This window comes from Symsagittifera roscoffensis, chromosome 1, assembly GCF_963678635.1.
Source record: "Symsagittifera roscoffensis chromosome 1, txSymRosc1.1, whole genome shotgun sequence".
In the NCBI taxonomy this organism is placed as follows: Eukaryota; Metazoa; Xenacoelomorpha; order Acoela; family Convolutidae; genus Symsagittifera; species Symsagittifera roscoffensis.
In genome coordinates this window covers 16,690,783-16,713,967 of record NC_087062.1, presented here as the reverse complement: position 1 = coordinate 16,713,967, position 23,185 = coordinate 16,690,783, and the positions used below count along the sequence as shown (strand labels likewise).

General features: G+C 42.8%; 1 protein-coding gene across 1 annotated transcript; it reads left to right on the top strand.

The window, feature by feature from the left end:
* Positions 1-20,920: 20,920 nt before the first annotated feature.
* On the top strand, positions 20,921-23,100 carry LOC134856487 (sentrin-specific protease 1-like). The gene has a single exon (XM_063872790.1). The coding sequence runs from the start codon at positions 20,952-20,954 to the stop codon at positions 22,749-22,751; it is 1,800 nt and encodes a 599-aa protein (XP_063728860.1). The 5' UTR covers positions 20,921-20,951; the 3' UTR covers positions 22,752-23,100.
* The last annotated feature ends 85 nt before the right edge of the window (positions 23,101-23,185 follow it).

Sequence of the window (23,185 nt, the reverse complement as noted above, 5' to 3'; positions counted from 1 at the left end):
GAATACTCAGAGAACATCATGATAACGGATAGCGACTTCATCCTGTCAAACAGGACCAGCGCGATCTGCATCACGGCGGACATGAGTTTCAAATCAAGATTGGAGGCTGACTTCAAAAGAGAGTACCAGAACGTAGAGTTTCTGTTCAGACAGAGGCCAGGACTGGGAGGCATAGCAGCGCTTCCACCGTCAGTGGCACAAGTCCCGGGCAAATACCTCTGCTTCCTAGTAACGAGAGTCAACGACAGAAACACAATTGATCCCGAACACGTGATATTGGCACTGACAAGACTACGTGACTTCATGATTGAAAGAGGAATAGTGGCGGTCTCGATGCCGGTGTACGACCCAAACAGGGGCAAACTGAGCTCGAGGGAATTGTACGCTATCCTACATGTGGTCTTTGCAGAAACAGAGATAATGGTGCATCTTCACAAGAAGTACTACTTGAGCATCGCCTGAGTCGGGTACATGGAGGTATCAGGTCGGGTGTGAGGGAGGAGTCTTGAGTTAGGTACTGGGGTGCGGCGCAGGTAAAGGGATCTTAAGATGTGATTGGCATGACAATTGAATTTTAAAAGGAAGAATTGATGGTGCTAAAACATAAAATGAATCTGCATGTTCTTAAGGGAAAATCCAATCGAATTGCTTTAAGTGATATGAGAATGATAAGATTTTAACCATATGGGTAGAAGGGGGGTCTCTAGGTTAGGGACGTGATATGCTAAGTTTTAATGAGCTTTCTGTTTTCAGATCAAGTTTGAAAAACAAAGTTGAAAATCCAACTACACTCAAGCGAGTAACAGAAAGAGAGAATCTTGATTGAACACGCGATAATCCGAATCTACGGCAAGTACTTGCAGGAGAACATTTCTAGGTAATTCTTGAGTTGGTAAGGTAATTCTTGAGTTGGTAAGGTAATTCTTGAGTTGGTTAACATATACCTACATACATCCCGAAGTTACAAAGAATGGCAGACCGATTCTGGAACTCCGTGCCCGCGGCTCTGAAAAAGCCCACTCTTGACGAGCTGTACAGACGCTTGAGGGACCTGGACTACACCCAGATAGACGAGAGAATGGCGGTGATGCTGAATGCGATCCTCCAGTTGGAGGACCAGGGTGAGTGCAGGGAGTCTGCGACGGAGGCTGTCTTGATGGTCGGCTACACCACCGAGGGCATATCAAATCGAGAACAGACCAGATGGTTATCTTGGAATGCGGATGGAGGAGTAAGGGGCTTTGACTTGGCAAGAAATCCTGGCCTGAGTAACAACACCGAACACGGCGCAGGAGAGTTTCCGCTACCGACGAGACCAACAGCAAGATCCACAGGCCAGAGCTCGAGTAAGGTGCCATCGATGTCGCGAGCGCAACAGACGACAGAGGCATATCCGGATCTGGGGGTTCTAAAGAAAGAGCTCGAGAAGGCGCTGAAGGAAAGGAATAAAGCGAACCTCGATCGGGATCAGGCGAAGCTGGACAGGGAGAAACTTCAGCTGGAGAGAGACCAGGCAGTCGACGAGCGAGATCAGACGTCGAAATTACTTGAGATGCTAAGGGCTGAACATCAGCAGGAGCTGAGGGTGCAGGAGAACGTCGCAAATCGTGATCAACTGAAGTCGGAGTTGGAAAGGATAGAACAGCGACAACGCGAGCTTGACGCACAGAAGGGAGCCAGGTCAAACGAACGAGTGGTGACCAGCTCGAGGCCAGAGTCGCGCATGGAGGTGGATGAAGCTCCCAGGGCTAGAGGACGGTTCAACCTTGACCGCGAGGCCAGAGAACACATGAGCGAAGGGTTAGAGGTCTGGATACCGAATGACGTGACGCCTTCCTTGCGCAACCTAGAGACACAACCTGTACGTCCTCTGATGGATGTGGTGTTACCAGGATATACCCCAACCTCGACCTCGAGTGGCAGTCAGGTGAGTGGCGCCTCATCGCGCCTGAAGGAGCTAGGCGAGAAATTGCAGCAGCAGAGTCGTGAAAGATCGACAAGGCCAGAGCTTCCCCCAACTTGGAGGGAACAGCCGGTCAGGAATGTCGTGATCGCAAGCTATAAGAAGAATACAGAAGGGAACTACCACAGGCACAATCGGCTGGACTGGAGTGCGGAACAGGGAGCCAGGAGGGACTGCTTCCATGACGCAGCCTGGGTGGAGTATCTAGCGCCACCTCGTGTGCCAGAGGGTGCAGTTCACCTAATTATAGGGGATAGCCTGGTGCGGGTGTTGACCCAGATACGGTCCCATTGGCAGACAGGAGTCTTGAGTTTCGCTGGAGCTGCCACGCCACAGATGTTGGCAACCCTGGACATGCTAGGGATGACCAAAGTTTACACAGTGACCCTGATGGTTGGGACCAACGACGTGTCAAGGGGAGAAGCGAGGAAAGTAGCGAGGCTGTGCGACAAGATGAGCTGCCTTCTTGAGGAACTGAGGACCCAGATGGACCCCATCCTGCTGACGGTATGCACGGTCCCCTACAACATGATGTTTGATCAGCACGCCCTAGAGATGAACCAGAAGGTGCGGAGCCTGAACAAGATGATCCGAGACATACACCGGAAGAGTGTGCTTCCTCTCAGGCTGTTGGACATAGCAGAACGTATGGAGAAAAAGGGATTCCCTGAAGACACCTCAAAAGATGGAATCCATTTCGATAGGCCAAGGGGAGCGGAGTGGCTGAACGACGTCTTCCAGGAACACATTAACACGCTAGAGGCGGACCTGCTGGAGACAGCCCAATTCACTTTAGGACCACCTCCCAACCCACCATTCCTTGCCTCGAGGGCCTTGGCTGGTCGCTTGGGAGCGAGAGTTGATACTAGAGACAGTTCAAGGAGCAATCAGGCCCGATTGCAGAGTGCCACGCCAATGGAGTCGGAGGAGGTAGAGTCATCAACACCTCCGGGCTCGGCGATGTCCTCTGTGGTGGTGGCAGATGGCAGGAGAGAAAAGAAGTCTATGGAGACTGCCCGCTTGAGATATCCTGAGAAGGTGAAGGAACTGGATCTAGAGAGTTTGGAATGCAGACGAGAGTTGGCGGAAACTCTGGGGATCGAACGAGTGTCGCACGAGGATTTGAATAGACATCATTGCATAGACTGGTTGAAAGCTCACGAAGCGCACTTCTCGAGAGCGAAGTTAATGGAGACCACAGACCTGACTGGAATTCCCACAAAAACGATCATGGGACCCATTAACTACAGGCCTCTCAAACTGTTGGGGGGTCCTGGACTTATAACAGAACCTCCCAAGCACCGAACTGGCATCGCTAGGATCAGGTTGGCAACCCCGGCGCAGTTAAAGGTGGTAGACAAGCTACTCAATGCGGGGGGAATGGAATTGCCTGATGCCGCTTACGAAGGTCCGAAGTTGGCAGAAGATCCCAGGTACGGGAAGCCCTGTGGTGGCACCCAACTGGCCAAAACTCTGGCAGTTTATGATAGAGCAGATCCAGCTGCTGCAAGAGTAGTCATTGTGGCGGGATCGGACTTCGAAGGAACGTCTCCCAAGTTGTTCTGGCCGGAGACTCTGGTATACTCCTTGCCAGGAGCCGAATTGAACCAGATGTTGACTCTAGTGGTGGCAATAAAGTCGGAGATGCCCTGTGAACCTGAGCTGCTAATGTTTGCAGGAATGAATGATCACCTGCACGCGATGGGACTTCTTGAGCAACTGAAGGGCAAGGAGATTCCGACATCAAGGAAGATATGGGAGGCTATTCAGGCGTTATTTGCGGCGATGAATGAGGTACAAGAGAACGTAGCCTCGAGATTTGGGTCCAAGACGAAGGTGGTGTTTACCACATCCCCAGGATACGCAAATATGCCACCCGCCCTACAATTCGTGTACGCGGTCTTGATCCTGATAGCAGAAGGGAGTGAATGGCGGATTCTGATGGCAGCCCCCAATCGAGAGCTGGAGCCATTGAACTTGAGGCTTTACAAATCAGAATTGCCGGCGGCATGGGCTGACATATCTCATGCACTGAGGGGCTTTTACGGACTGGCCGACGTCCTGATTGTATTGGATGAGGTACTCTTGCTAGAGATATCGAACTTTGCTAGACAACTCAAGTTCAGCCCAGTCATCGGGGACGACCACCCGGCGATAAACCAGTTGACGGCCAGCCTGTGGTTCCGGAGTATGGATGTGAAAGTCGCAAATTCCACCAGCAGGTCTAGAGGTCCCAGCAACGAGAGGAGAAATGTGGTCGAGACGGAGAAACAGTTAGAATCGATGAAATATCGCTTGACTCAAGAGAATGGCTGGTGGCCATTCCTGACACCAAGGCTGGAGAACGTCACGAATAAGACGAGGGAGGAAGCACCACTCCTCGTGAAACAAATCTGGAGTTTTCTAGAGAAGCAACTGGAGCTAGCTGAAACGAGAGACATGACGGTGGCTAGATTTGTCTCGGCCGCCAATGAAGTGACGATTGGAGGATTTTGGAGAGAGCACGCCAACGGCGAATTGAAGACTAGGAGAGATTACGAGATTCTCAAGTTCTTGAGTCCTTGCTGGGAGAGAGAATTCTTGGCAGGAGTGTTCGGCACCACGGCGACTATCTTCGGAGCCTTCGTACAGGAGATACTGGGCATGTCCATCAGCCTGCTCTTGGCCCTGTATTTGGTTTACCCCAGATACTTGTTCAACATGGGCCCAGCATACATGTTTAGTCGAGGAGTGGAGACACTTCGAGTTGATGGGTATCTGGCACTAGTACTCTTGACCCATGGGGAATTGGTATCGTTTCATCGGTTAATGGAATATGGAGAACCTCTGTCTATGGGGAGAGTCCACACGAGCATTGAAACCAGCTCCTACAAGTGTGCCGCAGGGTTGAAGACACTGCTGGTGCAATACCTCATGATGCAGAATCGATACATGACGGGTGAAGATGGGACCTCGAGAGAAGAATGAGAGAAGGCGAACAGAGGGATGCCTCTGTTGACGGACCTGTGCCTGGCAATGAGGTCGGACCCAATGGGGATAATCCGGGGTCTAGAGGAGGTGGTGACCTGCATCTATGGTCCAGCAGTGACGTACGCGTTTCCAGATCCCCTGGTGATAACGTATCGTCACTCGGTGACGCACTTGAGTCTCATCAGCGTACTGGATGGTACAGCGCTGAATTGGTGTCAGCAGGAGGTGCTCAGGGCGCGTATGAGCAACACGGTACTCTTCGGAAAAGTGAAAGATGCCGAGATGATGGTGTGCAACTTCAGGGGACAAATGCAATGTAGAATGGGAGGCAAGCGAGAGGGCCCCATTGAAATGTATCCAAAGTTTTGGAACCTAAACCCATTGACGGCCAACGGACGAGAAGTCTTGAGAATCCCCGCCTGGAAGGAGTGCTTTGCACTAGTCAAGAGGGAGCTGGAGGCCATAATGGAGAAGGAAATCCTACCAGCCACCATGCCTGAGTTCCCGACAGTCAGGAGGATGACCTTGGGAATGAATAGTCCCTTGGTGGTTTCCTCCATAATGGCGAAGATGATGACGGAGGAAACGCAGAGGCATTTCACGGATGGCTGGGATCCCCTGTTCATCGGCTACACGGCGGCAGTCTACTTCCACACCAGCGAGATGAAGGTAAATTCGTGGACGACGCAAGCGAAAAAGAGTAGAGGTTCGCAGCCCCCTGGATATGAGGTGCGGAAAGTCTTGAGGACTCTTGAGAAGGAAGGACTTGAGAATATGCTACCCATATGGGATGATGGCAGGATGATCGTGATGGAGGGACACGTCGCATTGGTGGACGAAATGAAATTTGCCACGAGAAAATACAAGGCACCCTATGACTTGGAACAAGTAGAAGTGACACAGGAGGGAACAGAACTAGATGCAGCAGGTCAACTGCATGTAGCCCTGACGGAATATAAAAAGCTGGATCCTACGACACCGTCACCACTGTCTGTAGACACGCCTGGAGACAAGAGGAGTGGACCCGTTGAGGATCGATTCAAAAGAATTCTCGAGAGAAGAAGAAATGAATCAGAGGAAGAGAGTATGGATGAAACTCTCAGTGAAGCTGGAGAAGACATGGAGGTGGGGAATACACCTGAACCAGGGCCATCAGGGGAGGAACTCACCACTCAAGAGCTGTTGAAAGACTTGAGCGAAGAGAATTGGGCAGATACTGCCACACCACCTCTGAACCCGTCCCCGCGGAAGAACCTAGAGTTGCCATTGGCAGGTGAGACCTTCAATATGGGGATGTTACTCTTGAGCTCGGAGGAAAGGGAGAAGAACACGTTCGAAGGGAACAGGGACATATTCTTGGAATCTCTCGAGGATGACGCTTGGCAGGAATTCCTGGGGGAATTCAATCGAGAAGTGGGCAGCGAGACGACGCTGGACAAGTTCAAGAAGGAACTGTGGGACGCAGTAGTGAGATTCGGGGAACCGCTCCTGATAGGAACGGGCCTGGATGAGAAAGCAAGAAAAGAGCTGCTGAACAAGCTAGTGGAGCTGAGGAACGCACGATCGAAGACTAGAAAAGAGAAATGTGAGGACAGCTCTACTCTGAAACAAAAAACTGTGGATAAAATGGTTGATGATATAAAAAGGGATAAGGTTGGGACTAGTAATATGATTAAAAGTACTAATATCCTTAAGGCTCGAGCAGGGGGGAGGCAAGAGTTGGAAGGAGTGGATAGAGAGGTCGAATCAATGATGATAGCCACAACACCCTCGAGCAGAGATGTGAAGACTCGCAAGAGGAAGAGAGAAATGGAAGGATGGGGTAGTCCTTCAGTGGATGCTGTTTCGGAAGGAAACTTGAGAGAGACGGCGCCCATCGTTTTGGCCCGATGCAAGACGGCGGCATACAAGAACAGCTCGGAGCTCAGGAAACCACTTGAAGTAGAAAAGGAAATAGAGGTTTCCACCAGTTCGACGTCAGAAGAAGACTTCAAGCCTCAGAAGGTAAACGTGAAGAGAGGTTCAACGAACGGACAGGTAGGGGAAGTGGAGATCGGCAAAGAATGGATCTCGAAGGCACATCAGGACATGGGCAAACAAGTGACGAGTGATCCATTGGAGAGGAGCAAGACGAGGAACACTTCCCGGACGTGGTGGGTGGCCCTCGAAACATTGAAGGAAATGGAGGACTGCTTGAAGAAGTTGGACAGTGGAATAGCTCGCAGGCGACGCAATTGGGCCACCCAGCAAAAAGCCGAGGTTAATAAGATAGAGATGGCAAGTCATCTGAAGAGGTCCTGGCAGAGTTTGTTGAAGGATCATTTTGAAGAGGCGATGAGAACATCCTCATCAGCACCGCCACTAATGGCGAATCCCTTCGTTAGAACTGCGGGACAATTAATGTTCACCTGGAGTCTGGTGGGAATAGAGTTGGAGACATTGACCTCGTATGACAGGCTGAAGTTGGGAAGCAAGAAGCTAGAGGTGTATCAGGCACTGATGCAACACGTGGCCAGGGACAATTCAGGCTTGAGCCTGGCTAGAAGAAAAGATGCCACATGTTTCTTGAGATGGACAATGTCAATGATGTCTGATAGCACCATCCTGGCATGCCACCAGAGAGCAAGTGGAAGTAAAACCATGGAGAGAAGAGTCTCAACGATCATCTTGAACGTATATCAGAGTACAGGAATAGAGAAAGAAGATGGTTCCAGACTATCCTTAGAGAACCATCGAAAGCTGGACGAGGTACGGAGGTTCTCTAATAAGAAGTTCGAGGAAGAACATGATGTTCACCGTAACCTGGCCTCGTCAGAACAGTACTCGAGACTCAGTGAGAAGGGGGAATACCAATATGTGTCTGGAGTGATGGGAATAGCCTACAATCCCTTCTTAGACTCGGAAGCTGGAGGAGCCCACAGAAACCATGAGGTAGCGGAGCTACTGAAGTTTTGGACAGAAAGAATAATGGAGATAGACGCGGTGGAGAAAGAGGGGCCGAGCCTGGGCCTGATTCTTGAGAAAACACCAGAGGTGATAAGCATACCGCGCTCAAACAAGAGAGTTGAAGTGAACATGGGCGGTGGAAATGGCTTGTTAACCACGAACTTGGGAGTGATATGGAAGCTACTAAGACCCTCCTGGTGTCCACATCCCCATGCAAGTCTAATCGAGGAAACCACAGAGCGAGTGAGGTTAGCACCAACGGAAGATGAAGATCTGGCGAAGTTGAGTGTGCTACATAAGCTAATCACGCCCCAGATGCAAGAGCCAAGCGAAAGGATGAGCGACCCCGGGTCAGCAAAGAAATTGGAGCCGGGTAGCTGTCTGGATTCGACGTGTGGGAACGGAGAGCACATCTGCGATGGACGGTCATGCGTCAGAATACTGTCGTTTCAAAAAGAGGACCTGGTCACTTGGTTCGAAGACATCACAGAAAGGGAGAAAAGTGAAGTGCAAATAATAGCGGAATGTTACGCGAGAACCACGGTGAATATAGCGACAGCTCTCGGATTCTTCTCGAGAATGTGTGGTCTGCAGGCACTGGAGAGACTGGAGTCTGAACATCATTTAGTGACGGCGTTGAGCGTAGAATCATGGCCCGGGGTGTTGCAGGTGACTCAAAAACACATCCGGAGCTGGAAGGTTGGTCTTGAGGCGGAAATGGGATTTCCCATGAGCGAAGCTTATGGCTTGCCATTGAACGCGAAATCGCTGATAGGGTCAATGATGGCCAACTTGTGCGGAAGTCACTACCCGCTACACATGGCGATGGTGGAAGTGTCCAGCCAGAGAATACTGGTGGACAAGGCCTTCTCAGTGCCCAAGTGCGTGAGGTTGGCTCGGATGTCGCATCACTCGCACAAGTTGTTGAGAAAAATCAAAGGGACAGTACCAAAAGAATTGAGAGATGACTTAAGCGAAATCTGGGGAGAAGATCTTCTGAAGTTGGAAAGAGAAAACACAAGCGATCACGAGAGACAAAACGTGATCGGGAAACCTGTGGGAAGTACTCCGAACCTGGAAGACAACGACAAGATGCACGAGAAAATGATGGAGCTTGAGCCTCTCTTGGAAGCCTCAGGGGAGCGTAATCTCAGGAGCATTGAGATCTCTCATGGGGAATGCCCATGCCACTGTTTGGCACAAACGGTGTGGTATCCAGATCACAAGAACCTTTGCCTGGTGTGGGATGTGGAAGAGATTCGGTCGATCGGACTACCGGATCACCGGCAGAAGGTGACGCTCTTAGTAGTGAGTACGATGTTAGCTCTGAGATGGATAGAAGAGAATATAACGGAGTATCGGGAGGCGACGACGCCAACGGCTGAGTCAATATACGCGATAGATTACAGCAGGAGACTCGAGTTGTTTGAGACTGCGTGCAAAGTATTCGCCATACCGACGGAAGTCAGGCACGTATGGAGCCGCTTGAGGTACTTTCCATGGTTTCGGGCGACATTGACGTCTTGGTTGTACATGACAACGAAAGATCACATGAGAAAACATCAAAAGGAGTATCGACAGTTCCAGGCCGAGATTGGGCCGGAAGCTTTCAAGAGACCCCTGCTAACCCATCGTAATGCGATCACGACAGGATGGAAAAGAGTGGGTAAGATGTCTAGAGACAATACCAAAGCGAGGGAGTCGATACTAGAGGAAGACCTGGCGAAGAACGTGAGCTTGAGCCTGCACAACTCCTTTTGCTTGAACCGAGAAGCTAGGGTGAAGGCACTACCCAACCAAGCAAAGAGATTGCAGGAGCAGAGAGAATGGATGCGATCCTATGAACAGCTGAAGGCTTGGGAGGAGATTGTGATTAGTTCCGATGATGAAGAGGAACTGTTGAGACAGTTTGCCGCATCTAGCACTTCAGGATGCAGTACCTCCAAGGCGAAGAGTACGAGATGAATGGGCAAATCGGATGGATCTTGAGTCTTGAGAGGGAAGGGGGGCTTGAGCGTGGATCCGAGTGAAACTTGGATTCACGAAAAAGAAATTTTAACAAAGCAAATATTGTTACTAATATACTATATTTATTATATAAATCGAAATGCTGCATGACAATTTCCTGATTGAATAGGACAAAAGAGATTTTAAAACGATTGGCTTGAAAAGCGAAAATTCAAGGGTGCAGGTGTATGCAGATTTTGGTTGCTGTTTAGCAATAGTGTGAAAATTTTAAATGGCTGTGAATTTTGGGGTGTAGATAAGCTTAAATCTGCTGCAAACTTCTGTAAATGACCACTGGCACTGTATCTTGAGCAACACTCGGTTTTTCTGGGACTCACTGGCAGAAAACAGCGCGCGATGAGGACATCGATCTCGAGTCCGGGGAGTATGTGCCAGTCGGTCATATTTGGAAGTTTGACCTTGAGAGGAGCAAAAAACACTTGATTTCGGAGTGAAATTTAATTTTTCAAAATTTCGAATGGAACCTGTCATGCACGATTTTCTCGCGAGAACTGAAAATCAGAAAAAGAAGTTAGAACAATATCAGAACAGTTGAATAACAATCGCGGGAAAGTTGCTAGAAAAATCGGTGGGAAATTGCTATTCGCAATTTCGAAAGCAATAATAACCTAGAGTAGAGCTGTCCCATCTGAAACAGAGACGAGAGCATTCCCACGAGTTGGATTATTACGATTGGAATACTATTATTGACTGGACCAGAGTGAACCTTCGGTGGAAAGGTGGACAGCTAGAGTGTCCCAATGGTTCACGAGAACTTGCAGTCTAGAGTAAAAACTTGTTCTTGTTGTTAAAACTGACTGACATTAAACTCATTTTAGTTACTTTGTTGACTCTTGAGTTGTTTACCGACTTATTTACTTCCTGGTTCTTGAGCGTGCTACAATGTGAGTACTTAATTTAAATTCCTAGAGTGTGTTTTATAATTGTTATGTTGAGGTAAGGCGAGTTTTAGGTTGATCCATCTGAAATGGATCAAAGTTACACTGTCTAATAAAAAGTAACTTAACGGATTGTTCCAACCCGGTTTTTAACGGCGTTCATGTATTTTGGGTATCTAGAGACCTAAGTATGGGGACGTTTCTAATTCTAGAGTGGGGGGATATTTTAGTAGTAGCCTTTAAGCTGTAACGGGCCGTAGTCTCATGTCACAAGCGAACCGAACTGGCTCCGACCGTTCTTGAGGTAGAAAAACACAAGAGATAGTGTCCCTGACCCTTGAGCCAGTGGTTATAGGGCCTATTTTTCTTAAGCCTCATGTGTGACTACAGTAGACGAATGTTAGATTAGTTATGACTAGACCAGTTTAAATAGTAAATCAGACGAACTTATCGACTGGAAATAGAGGCAGAGTTAGATTGTAAGTAGTAATCAGAATTTCGAGTGTAAGTACTCTAGTAATCAGAATGCGTTTAGACAAAACAAAATTCGGAAGTCAAGAAAATTTTATTTCGGAAATATCGGATAATTATATAAATTTAGTAGTAAAGAGTAAAAACAATGTTGTGGTAAAAACCTTTACAAACAGAAAAACCATCATCAGTTAAAACATAGCACCTGAAAAATAATGGTATTTACAATAAATCTAAAAATAGCTAAAAAGATATAAACACAAAAAGTTAGAAGTACAGCAAGCTGAAACACAAGTTGTTACTCTCAATGGAGTGGTTTACTTAGAACACGTAACTGAGGGGGCGGCTCCGGTACTCATCACGTGTATTGATAGTCGGTCGTCTTCTCCGAATGTATAAACTCTCTAACGCCATCAATTTCCGCAGTCCAGTGGCTGAATCGAGGACTTTCATATCTTCAAAGTCTATACTGCCAGTAATGTTGCACTTCCTTCGATGGATAGTAACTGGGGCGTCTTTTCTGCTGTGTTCCTTCACTCGAGCCAGAAGATGTCGGGTTGTTTGCCCGATATAGGTTGCTTGACAGCAACTACAAGCAATCTCATAAAAAACATTGCTCCGATGAGGCAAGGAAACAACAGATTTTAAAGAAGGAAGACAAGTGCGTAATTTGCGAGTGGTGAAATAAATATTGATAGAGGGATGGAAGATTTTATGGCTTTGGCGAGTCTTTCAGTACAATGGCCACGGTACTCAAGACAAAAACCGAGCCGAGTACCAACTGATTTAGTAATTCGTCCAGGTTTTTTCGATATTTTCTTGCCTTCAAGAATTTTTGATAAAATGGCATGAATAATTTATCAACGTAAAAGCTAGGACACTGATTCTTCGAAAGAGTATCTTTAGCCTCTGATAAACACTTATGGAAACTATCTCATGATGAAGTGGCATTGAAAATCCGATGTACACACCCAGCAACAATACCAGACATAGACTTCTTATATGAATTTACTTTCAATTTGGTGTTTCTATTTTATTCGGTAATATGGAAGAATGTTTGAGTTCGCTTTTTATTTTCAAAACTTGGTTTTCAAAAATATTAGACTTTTCCAAGAGTTGAGTTGTATTACTTGAGATTTAGGAGTTATTGCTGAGTTTTGAAAAAAATTATTTTAAAAAGGATAAAAAGTTAAACCGACTGTTTTCTAGCTTTGACCTCTGTGTTCAAAGCTAGAACACAGCTAATTTTGAGGTTGAGGGGGACTTAATAATTTCTTATTAGTCTCAAAAAGTATTTTTTGCGTGTTTTCTTTTCCTGTTTTTCGGCTTGATAGGTTTTGACCTAGATTACATCGGCTTAGTCGCCATATGTTGAGTCGTTTCACGAGATGTGTATGTGTTTTGAGGTTGAGTGGGACTGAATTAATTTTTAGTGGTCTTAATTTTATTTCAGTTTTCAGTTTACTTCAGTTTTTTGTTTTCTTTTTTTTCGGCGTAATAGGTTATGGCCAATATTATATCGGACTTTGGTTCGTTTCATGTGTTTTTTTTTCAATTTTTGAATTTTGGTCTCATTTTTTAGCCGCATAATTTTATTTTTTTTTTTCAATTTTTTTTTTGAATTTTGGTCCCATTTTGAGCTAACAAGTTGAGCGTGCAACCTTCAATAGCTTTTTTATGCTTAATTTAAGACGTGAAAACTGAGTTTTACATGAGTTAATTTAGATTGAGGAGTTTTTAGCGCCAGTTTTGGAATCAAAAACTTCAAAAAATTTCAAAAAGTTTCTGCAAAAAAAAGTTCTAAACAGTTTTTTCTAGTCGTTTTTCTATAAAAACTGTTTTAAAATAGGCTTTTTTATTATGGCTATAGAATTAGTTATTTTACTTTTTATCGAAAATTCTATTTTTTCAGGTCTTTTTTTTACAACGCACTAGAAAAAGACACGAAATTCGAAAACTTTTTTTTTGTATTTTTAAGACTATGGTCGGAACATACTGCGCTGCTTGCACATTGACCGGTTATTCCTGTTTGTTCATGCGTACGTTTTTAAAATCTCGATTCTGATTGGTTTATCACGTCTATTTGTGACCTGTCTACTTTTTTGCTACGTAACCTAAATTCAGCTTCGCACTTGTAATAAATTGTGTCCGCGCGCTTTGAAACGGCATAATCGCTGCCTGCCGTGAGAGTTGCTTGTATTTTTCAAAGATGCCGCGTTTTCAAAAAAGCAATCACGCTACTAGAGCACAATTCTGCGGTCGTAAATCTCTTCACTAATCACGAATTGTTTTCAGATTCTTAGATATGTACAGCGTGAAAAACATTGTTGATTGGTCACACATAAATTTTTCCATGGAGGAAAAAGTGATGTATGATATGCAAAGCTATCACTCTTTTTCTGAAGGCTCGACGTGCACTAGAGAACGTGTTGCAGAAAAAATACAGCTTCTTGAATCCCGACTTGACAAGCTGTTGCTAAAAGCAGAATCAAACGTTGAACGGTCATCAATAGCCGCGGGAATGCCAAACATGGTTGTTCAGATTTCACCAGATAAGTTCAGATTGTTCTTCGAAATTGCCCGGTCTCTTTCTAAATCTGCCGGCTATGCCGTAGACTTGAAGACTTACTGGCACTCAACGTGCTCTGCCGAAGATAAAATTATGTTGAATAAAATTGTCGAAAACTTCAAGAATGGAAAAGGAAAAAGCTCATTGTCGATTGTTGTGAAAAGATGGATACAGAATGACATGGCGATAAAAAACAACCTTGCTGATTGCGTTTTGTTTACTAGTCCATGTAAAGCACAACCTATTCTGGGTGAAGTCAACGTGTGGAGATTTTTATGTCGTGTTATTGCACCCAGTCTCTACAATGAGCAAATGCATCCAAACGATCTTCTGGACCTCGATACGCAGTTGAACCAGCTAGCCTCAAATATTTCTGATAAACAAATGCAAGGGTTTTTCAAATCATATGTCACCAAGCGAAAGGTTGGTAACTTGTCAATAATTGACCTGTTCTTGTTCTGCAAAGTTCAAGGAGTAAGCAGCGGAGGTCTCGAAAAAATCCCCGGGTACACATCTTGGCTTGCCGATTGTTCAACTGCATTTGGTAACTGACAATTATGAATCAAATCAGATGGTAACATGCTTTTGTAAATTAACTGAGCGAATTGCATTTTTTAATCAACTGAAATATAATTTTTGAATTGACCTTTTCTGTAATAGTTTATTAGGTGAAGTGACGCAAAAAAGCCTTGACAAGCCGGTAAAAAGCTGTCAATTGCATTAGATTTTTTGATCATGCTAAACCCAAATCATTGAAAAAACCAAATCAGGCTATATGGGGGCTATTATATGATAGAATGATCAAAAAATTTCAAACAGTCAATGCCCAGAGCTGACCAAATCGCCTGCTTAGTTCATTCGGGTTTTTCATTGCTGAAATCTGATTGGCTAGCATAATTTTCAAACATTACGTCCTTCTGGCGTGAAGAGTTCCCCAAGCTGTGTTGCTATTGATTTGATAGCGCTTGCAACTGATCAGTCACTGCTTATTATCTCGATGTTATTTGATAGCTTGGATTACAATGTTGATTAAACTATCTTGAAAAGACGACAAATCAAATGAAATTTTTCGACAAAAAATGATGGCCAGAGAAATTAGCCAGTATTAATATGATCCATATCCAGATCAAAGTTTCATCCTTGATAATGAGTCTTTCTTATGAAATTCTGATAATTACTCTTGCGGGTAAATAACAGAAGGATGGTCTGTCTGTTCTAGAAAATGGAGCGAGCATACAACCAAATAAAACGAAAATGAGATTAATTTTTTGTTATTAATGGTGATTACACTAGCATTGTATTGTATTGCGAAGTTCACTTTTTCCAATACAACTCGCGTAAAATAGAGTTTGTGTTGTTGTTGCAGTAGCCTCGCTGACTTTAGACGACATTGAGTTGGTTTATTTCGGTCTTGTATGATGATTTAGTCTCGCGCATAGTCCAGTGCTTTTGGCCTCCGACGGCATAGGTGGAGCATGCCACGTATGTGGGTTATTTGAGCGTCGTTTTAACACTTTACTCGTCTGAATTTTTCTCGCGTTTTCTGCTGTTGAGAGGCCAGCATCATCCGTCAGCTAATATATTTTTGAAGGGAGTTTAGCTCTCCCGCTCCAACGTGCTATGTGAGCTGAAGGAATTCAGCTAGATGTAGGGATTCAGTCCATTAACTGAGGATGTTCATATCTGGCGGTCTGCCAGTACAGTTGAATAAATGGTGTACATCATGGGGACCAAGATTCTAATTATTACATATATTTGCCACTTTTGGGTCAATCATGTTCAAGTAATTATTCAGGATACGTGAATAGCCAAAACAGAGCTGTGCGAGCGTGAGCCTAGCCTCACGTTTGAGTTTCATTTCTTGTTCGAAGTTTACTCCAGGACTAGTTATACCCAGAAGTTTACTGTGGTGGCTTTCAGTATAATCTTTTACAGTTGTGGTATGCAGTTGTTTTAGACCTTTTTTTGTATTGATCGACTTAAAGAACTGAGTCAGTTGGCAGGGAGTGGGAACTTTATGTTTCATATTTAGATTTCAATGTTGCTTTCAAGATGCGTCTGCTTTCTGTTTCTAAAGTTCTATGATCTGCAATGATGACTTTGTAACCGATGGAAAATGTTTCTTTCTGGCAACCAGATTTGGCACTAGCAAGTTTTTTACGGATGTTATTTTTGGCCTGAATTCGAGTGCAATTATTGTTTGAGTTTGTTCCGAACGTTAACATGTTGTCAGAGGTAACCCAGCATTTTTGGTTTCTTCGATGTCCACTATTCGATGACTCGATACCCTCCAATAACAACTTTGGTTTCATAGTTTACTTCAGCAAGTTACGCTGAGGTAGCAGTTGGTTCACCTTAATTAACTTGTCTCATGCCGGGTTTATTGTCCCGAATTTCAGAATATTTGAAGCGGCCTGGTAGGTAGGATAATAGCCATCGTTTTGTATTGATTGTTAAGTTTGAATTAAATATGTCACGAAGAAGAACACTAAGGTTCACTGTGTCAAATTCCGCGTGGCGGACCAGGGCTGTCTTAAGAGTTCGTTGACATGGTTTAATCCTTCAGTTTTGTGCTATTTTATAGAGCTTGAAGCAGTAACGAACGATCTGGCGGTCCTGAAACCGTGTTGATGATCTGCTATTTGTATGTTTTGATGTAGTTCAGGTAAAAGAATCCTTTCCACCAGTTTGGCGATGGGGCGGAAGCTTTTTGATTGCTCTAGGTCTTTACCTGGTTTAGCTAGTGGGATTATTCGTGCTATTTTCCACATATGTGATATTATTGCTGTATTGGTTGAGTTGGTGATAATCTATGAGAGAAATTTGATGCCTTTTCGAACGAGATAGTGTAAATACATGAGCACACTTTGATCTGGGCCTAAGGCTTTGCTCTTTGGTTCTTAAATGGCTTCTTGTACCATCAGTGGTGAGATGGTGATTTTGCTTAAAACAAGTTTTACTATGATGGTGCTTGAGTTTTTTTTCTTTGTCAGGCTTTTCTGGGTGGGGTGTGAACTGTTCGTCAAAATGAAAATGATTTGCACATTTTTTAGCGTCATAAAATGTTGTGTCGTTGATTATATCGGGTGTTTTTTTTTGGGGGGGGGGGGGGGGGAGAGGGTTTGTACAGATAGAGATTTAATGATAGACCAAAGTTTGCTTGCGTTAGTGCTTAGTGAGTTTGCTTGAGATAGTTAAATTTGTTAAACATTTTCGCTGAGTATCAGCAGTTTGATACAATCTGTTCTCCGCATAATAAGTTGCTTTTGTTCCGGTTATTTAAGCGGTTGGGGCACATTTGTGTACGGCAGTCGTCTTGACTCAGGGTCTGTGGTCCAGTTGCCGTAAATTGTATATATTTTAAAATTCAATCATCTTTTTTCTTGTAATTTTTTTTCTTTGGCTCTTTAATCCATCAACCACATTGAAATATGCGTGAGTGTAAGTATGTATGTATGTGTGAGTGTGTCTGGGGGAGGGGGGGGGTAGAAAAAGAGCCTTCTCTCTTTTTTAATCTTTAAAGCTACTTCTTGACGTTTTTCGCTTGCATTTGCAGCTTTGCCTCTTTGTCAAATTTTTGGCAAATAATTCAATACTTATAGGGTGCCTTGCAATCGATTTATTGAGCAAGCTACGATTTTATTTATTTTACTCAATATTTTTGTTTTTGAACAAGCTTCGGTTTTATTTGTTTTGCCTATTAAGGTTCAGTGTCTGGGGCCTATCCGTTTCTATGTCATTTAACTACTTGCGATTAGCAGATATTGTCAAATCCAATATCAGGCTTTTTTCTTGTAAACAACTTGCCGGAGAGAAAGTTTTCTCGACTTAGTAAGAAAGCAAAAGTTTTTGTGCTGCAATGTTTGCGTATTTTTTCTATGAAAACCCATAATATCATTTGTACTCGCCGAAACTCCCTTTCTTTATATTTGTGGACTAAAATGGTTGTGAATTTATTTTTTTGTTTCTCTGATCATAAGCAGGTTTGTCTCAATGCTAAACATTTTGCGTATAACGCAGTAAATTTTTCGAACTCAATATTGGCTGAACGATTGTTTGTTATCGGACTGTACCGTTCTTGACTGTCCACTAAAACATGCAACATTTGCTTAGCATCATAATTTCACCTTTCCTACAACCATTGTCGATCGCTCTTCTTATTCAAAAAGATTGGCTACATGTGTTTGCGACATGACGTTTTGGCGTTTTTTTTGCCTAAATATATTTCAGTCTAATTTTGTTTCGGCTTAGTTGCCGTAAGCTATGTAACTTTAAGTAAACTACTTTAGTTATTTCTCTTCTATTAATGTTTTTTATCTAAGATAAAAAGCAGATTTTTTTGGTGCTTTGTTGATTTTTTTTGTTAGATTGTTTTTTTCTGAATTAATTTGATGCCGATTCAGCGACATATTTAGCTCATTTTTGAATAATTTGGAAGCGTGATTATTTTGGCCGAATGGATCTGGTTCGAATAGTATCAGACGTTATTGTGAATAATTCAATGATTTTCCTCTGATTTTTTATCTTGGTTTTTGCCTCAATGTTGATCGTTTTTTTGCTGATATGTTCTCTATCTTTTAAGATGAAGGATAAAGCCCGGATTAAACATTATTTTTAATATTTATTTTTTGACAGAAGTTCGCCGGAAAATATAAGCTTTTTCGATCATTGTAATCTAGCCCAGTTTATCTGTTTTCGGACTCCTTATCTTAACAAGTGTAGAGACTACCTTCTTGGCAGATAGTAACTATTTACTAGTGGCTTCGCTGATCAATCATTATAATCTAGCCCAGTCCATTTATCTTTTTTCTGATTCCTTATTTAAACAAGTTTGGGGACTTTACCATCTTGGCTGATTGCAAATTTTTACTAGTGGCTTGGATGATCAATCATTAAAATCTAGCCCAGTCTAGCTATTTTTTTTCGGATTTCTTATCTAAAGTTTATGGTCCTTAACATCTTGGCTAATAGCTAATACTTAAGAGCAAATATTTACAAGTGTCATAGGAAGTGTCCTCTAATCGTTAACTAGATAGACTTTTTCGCTGAGAATCGTCAGTTTTATAAAATGTGTTCTCAGCCTTATGAGTAGCTTTTGTTCCGGTTCTTTAAGCGATTGTGGCACATTTGTGCAGGGCAGTTATCTTGGATGCTCAGGGTCTGTGGTTTGATTCCCGTAGAGTGTATATATTTTAAAAGTTCGATTATCTTTTTTCTAGCCGTTTTTTTCTCTTGGGCTCCTTAATCATTCCACTTCATTTCAAATTTTCTATTTTGCTAATTGATTCTAATGTCATTACTGCTAAAGGCCTGTTGTCGCGATTTTCAAAATTTTGTTGCAGAATGACCACGCTATAGAAGATTTCAAAAGTTCAAATTCAAATAAGCTTGAGTGTATGTGTGTGTGTGCGCGGAGGGGGGGTTAGAAAAAGAGCTCTCTCTCTTTCTTTTTTAATTTTCGTTTTCTCCACGTTTTTGACTTTTATTTGCAAATGGCAGCTTTGCCTCTCTATCAAATTTTTGGCAAATAATTTTATACTAATTGGGTGCCTTGCCATCGATTTATTGAGCAAGCTTCGATTTTATTTGTTTTTCTCTACCATAATTGCCTATTAAGGTTCACTGTCTGGAGCCTACCCGTTTTCCATGTCATTTAACCACTTGCGATTAGCAGATTTTGTCAAATCCAATATGAGCCTTTTTACTGTAAACAATTTGTCTGGCAGAGTCTCTACTTACAGTAACAAATCGAAAGTTTTTGTTCTGCAAATTTTGTACTGCGAGTAAAACATTTGTACTGCGAGTAAAACCAATTTCAAATAATATGGAAGCGTGAATTTTTCGGGCAATTTGGGTCTGGTTCGAATACTTTCGGACGTTATCGTGAATGATTTTCGTCTGATATTTTTTATCTTGGTTTGCCTCAATTTTGATAGTTTTTTTACTGATATGTTCTCATTCTTTTAGATGAAGGATGAAGCCCGGATTAAATATTATTTTTAATAATTATTTTTTGACAGTTGCTCGCCTGAAAACATAACCTTTTTCAATCATTGCAATCTAGCCCAGTCTATCTCCCTTTTTTCGAATTCCTTGTCTAAACAAATTTAGGACTTAAAAGTTTTGGCTGATAGCTAATTTTTACAAGCAACCATTTACCTAAAATCTTTCGGATTAGTTTCTGAATTGTGTGTACCGCCTTCCGTACACTGCTTATATTTCGGTTTTTTTTTCGGTGTTATTTTTAAGATCGATGAGACTTACAATAAAATTTCGAATGCTCAAAGTCAACCCTACAAGGACCTTGTCAAAAAACTTTTAAAATTGTGAACATTCGAATTTTCCATTCAAGAATTTACTGACGTGCTATTCGCTAGCGATTAGCAAGAATTATAATATCGGAATATACTTTTATCCATGGTAACATTTTGTCTGAGAGAATCATTGAATCTATTTTTCAAATTTGTATTTTCGTTAAGCAACAGACACATTTTGAGCATACATGTTGCAATTTATCAACTCCGATTGCAGTATAAGTTCAATTTTTCTGCTAACAATTTTGGCTTTGTTGTCACATAGAGCCTTGTAAAAGACGTAACACGAAATTGACAAAACCATCAAATGACCACAGCGCATAACGCTCATTGGTGATTTGTTTAGTGATATAAATGTGACTGTTTTGACATGTTTTTTAAAAAAAATAAATGTGTCGGCATGAGTTTTATCGGCTTTGTACCGCACCCTAAGTGTAGTTCCGAGGCTAATTCAACATTCATTTATTTAACTTGACATTTTTTCTTAGAATGAACTTAATTCAAGACAATTCGAGACGATCACTTCAAAGTTTTGGTAGATCTAGCTTTTTGTGCATTAAAATTTTTTTCGACCCTTGAGATTATTGTCTCATTTTCTTTTTTCTAGTTTGCCATGCTATGTTTGTTTTGCATTTGAAGTAAAATGAAGATCCGTTTCGATTTAAAATCTAGTGCTAATTTCCCCGCTTACACTTGATTTTCATTTTTTTTGCTTTCCACCTTTTGTTTAACAACAATCACATACTGAGTTTTAGGAATTCGATTTGTTGACGTGTAATTTTTTCAGATCAAACTTATTGTGTAATTATCTGATGATAACCAAACTAACCAACAGTGTTCTGACATTTTTTGGAGTTTCGTCTGCGAATAATAGACCAAACAACAGTCGTTCCCGTAAACGATCACTTGATGTAGTTCCAATACGATCCCCTCCCGTCAAGAGGCAAAAAATGAACATCAACTCTTATAAAGCTCGATCGCGTGAAAGATCTCTGCTAGCTTTGAAGCCTTCTACTTCTGCTAATGTTTATAACCAAAAATCATCCAGAAGACCCACTTTAGACGACTTCAACTGCTCTCATAGTCACAAAACCGATTACGGGCCTACCAGCACGAAGAGGTATTCCGATGTTCAAACTCCCGTTTCCGACTATACAATGAATGGGCATTCTCGTCTATATCAAAGGCATTCAATGGGTCACAACTTCAATGACTCAAGCATGAATTATGCACATGGCTATGATAATGCCATGGTGAATAGTACAAGAATCTCTGGAGGTTATGCACCCGTAGCTAGCATCAGTCCAATTGGAGATAGTCGGCAGAATGATCTATCGGCCAAACTTCATATCTATTCAACAAAGCTTCCCTCGCCAAAATCACAGATACCGAGTTTTAAACCGAAAAAGATCGACTACGAGTTGAAAAATTTATCTCCATATCCGATACTTATCATCAATCACCGTAAGACCCCGGCAGCACAGCCGAGATCTTTGACAGCAGATGTGAATGTCCGAAATATATTGGCGGAGCCCAAAGTCCTCTATAACTCAGTTTGCGTGAACCAGAAGCAGCCGAGCAATAGTACACACTTTTATGAAAGTGACACGGAAGTCCTATGCCTGGAGCAAGAGGAAAACTCAAGTGTGGTATCCATGCCCCGACAACCCGCAGGATCGTTTCTTTCCAAAGATATTCAAGGAAAGTTTATGGACCCGAACTTTCTGAAAGACGCGAGAGCGGTGAATGAATACAAATCGATAATAGAGACACATCGATTAAAGCAACCTGTACTTCGCGAATTTACGGCGCAATTCCGGAAAACACAATTCTACAACATTGGAAGCCAATTGGATGTCTTCAACCGGGAACCGCCAATAGTGAAGATCCAAATCCCAGAGAAAGAGGTCAAGGTGTTCCCTGATTTGACCTCGGAGCAGGAAGAAGAAATAGACAGGATTCTTGGACCTGGTCCAGATGGCGAAGTGCTTGTGAAAGAGTTCATGATTTCAATCACTCGCAAAGACATCCGAACTTTGAAAGGTCTAACCTGGCTCAATGATGAAATCATAAACTACTACCTAAACTTGATCGTAGACCGAGGAAACAAAAGCGAAAATTTCGCTAGCTGTCATACAATGAATACATTTTTTTATCCTAGATTACTGGAAGGAGGTTACAGCAAGGTGCAACGGTGGACGAAAAGAGTGGATATCTTTTCGAAAGACTTTCTCTTGGTTCCGATTCACTTGCAAGTGCACTGGTGCATGGCAGTTGTCAGTTTCAAAAATAAAACTATTCTCTATTACGACTCAATGGGACACCCGAATAACACATGTCTCGGCACTTTAGAACAATACGTCAAAGATGAATACAAAAATAAGAAAAATCCAGATGGTAAACTTCCTCAGTTCTCGACCGATGATTGGACAGTATCTAATGCCACGGGAATACCGCAACAGGGCAACGCCAGTGATTGTGGAATGTTTTCGTTGACATTCGCAGAACATGTTGCGGCGGAGAGGGAATTCAATTTTACTCAAAAAGATATGCCGTATTTACGGAGAAAAATGGCATATGAGATCGTGCATAGAACTATTCTTACCTGCTAGCGAATATGTACGAGAGATAGTAGTGCAGTTTTCGTTGGTTGAAATTTAGCTAGTTACATGTAGCTTCATGTTTTTATCTGGGGCGTTTGCAAAACTGTGAATTGTCGAGCTAGCGGGTATGTTCTTGCCGATTATGGCGCCGCAAATTGTTTTTTTTTTATTTTCCGTCTCAGTGATGTAATAATTTATGGCGCGGAACAATATCTAAAAAGCCCCTCAGATGTTGACTTTTATGAAAAATTTATTTTTAGTTTCTGAATTTCAGGTTTGTAGAATGATAAGTTTTTTTTGCAGTTGTGTTGGTCATGAACTTTAAACTCTAAATTAAATTCCCAAATTGTGTTTTTAATCCATGCGTTGATTTACGAAGCAGTCAGGGCTATAGGAACGAGCAATTGAGGTGAAGAAGCGGCTACCGAAAATACGACGTACAG

Coding starts and splice junctions, on each gene's coding strand:
- LOC134856487 (XM_063872790.1), top strand. CDS start 20,952: ATGATAACCAAACTAACCAACAGTGTTCTGACATTTTTTGGAGTTTCG.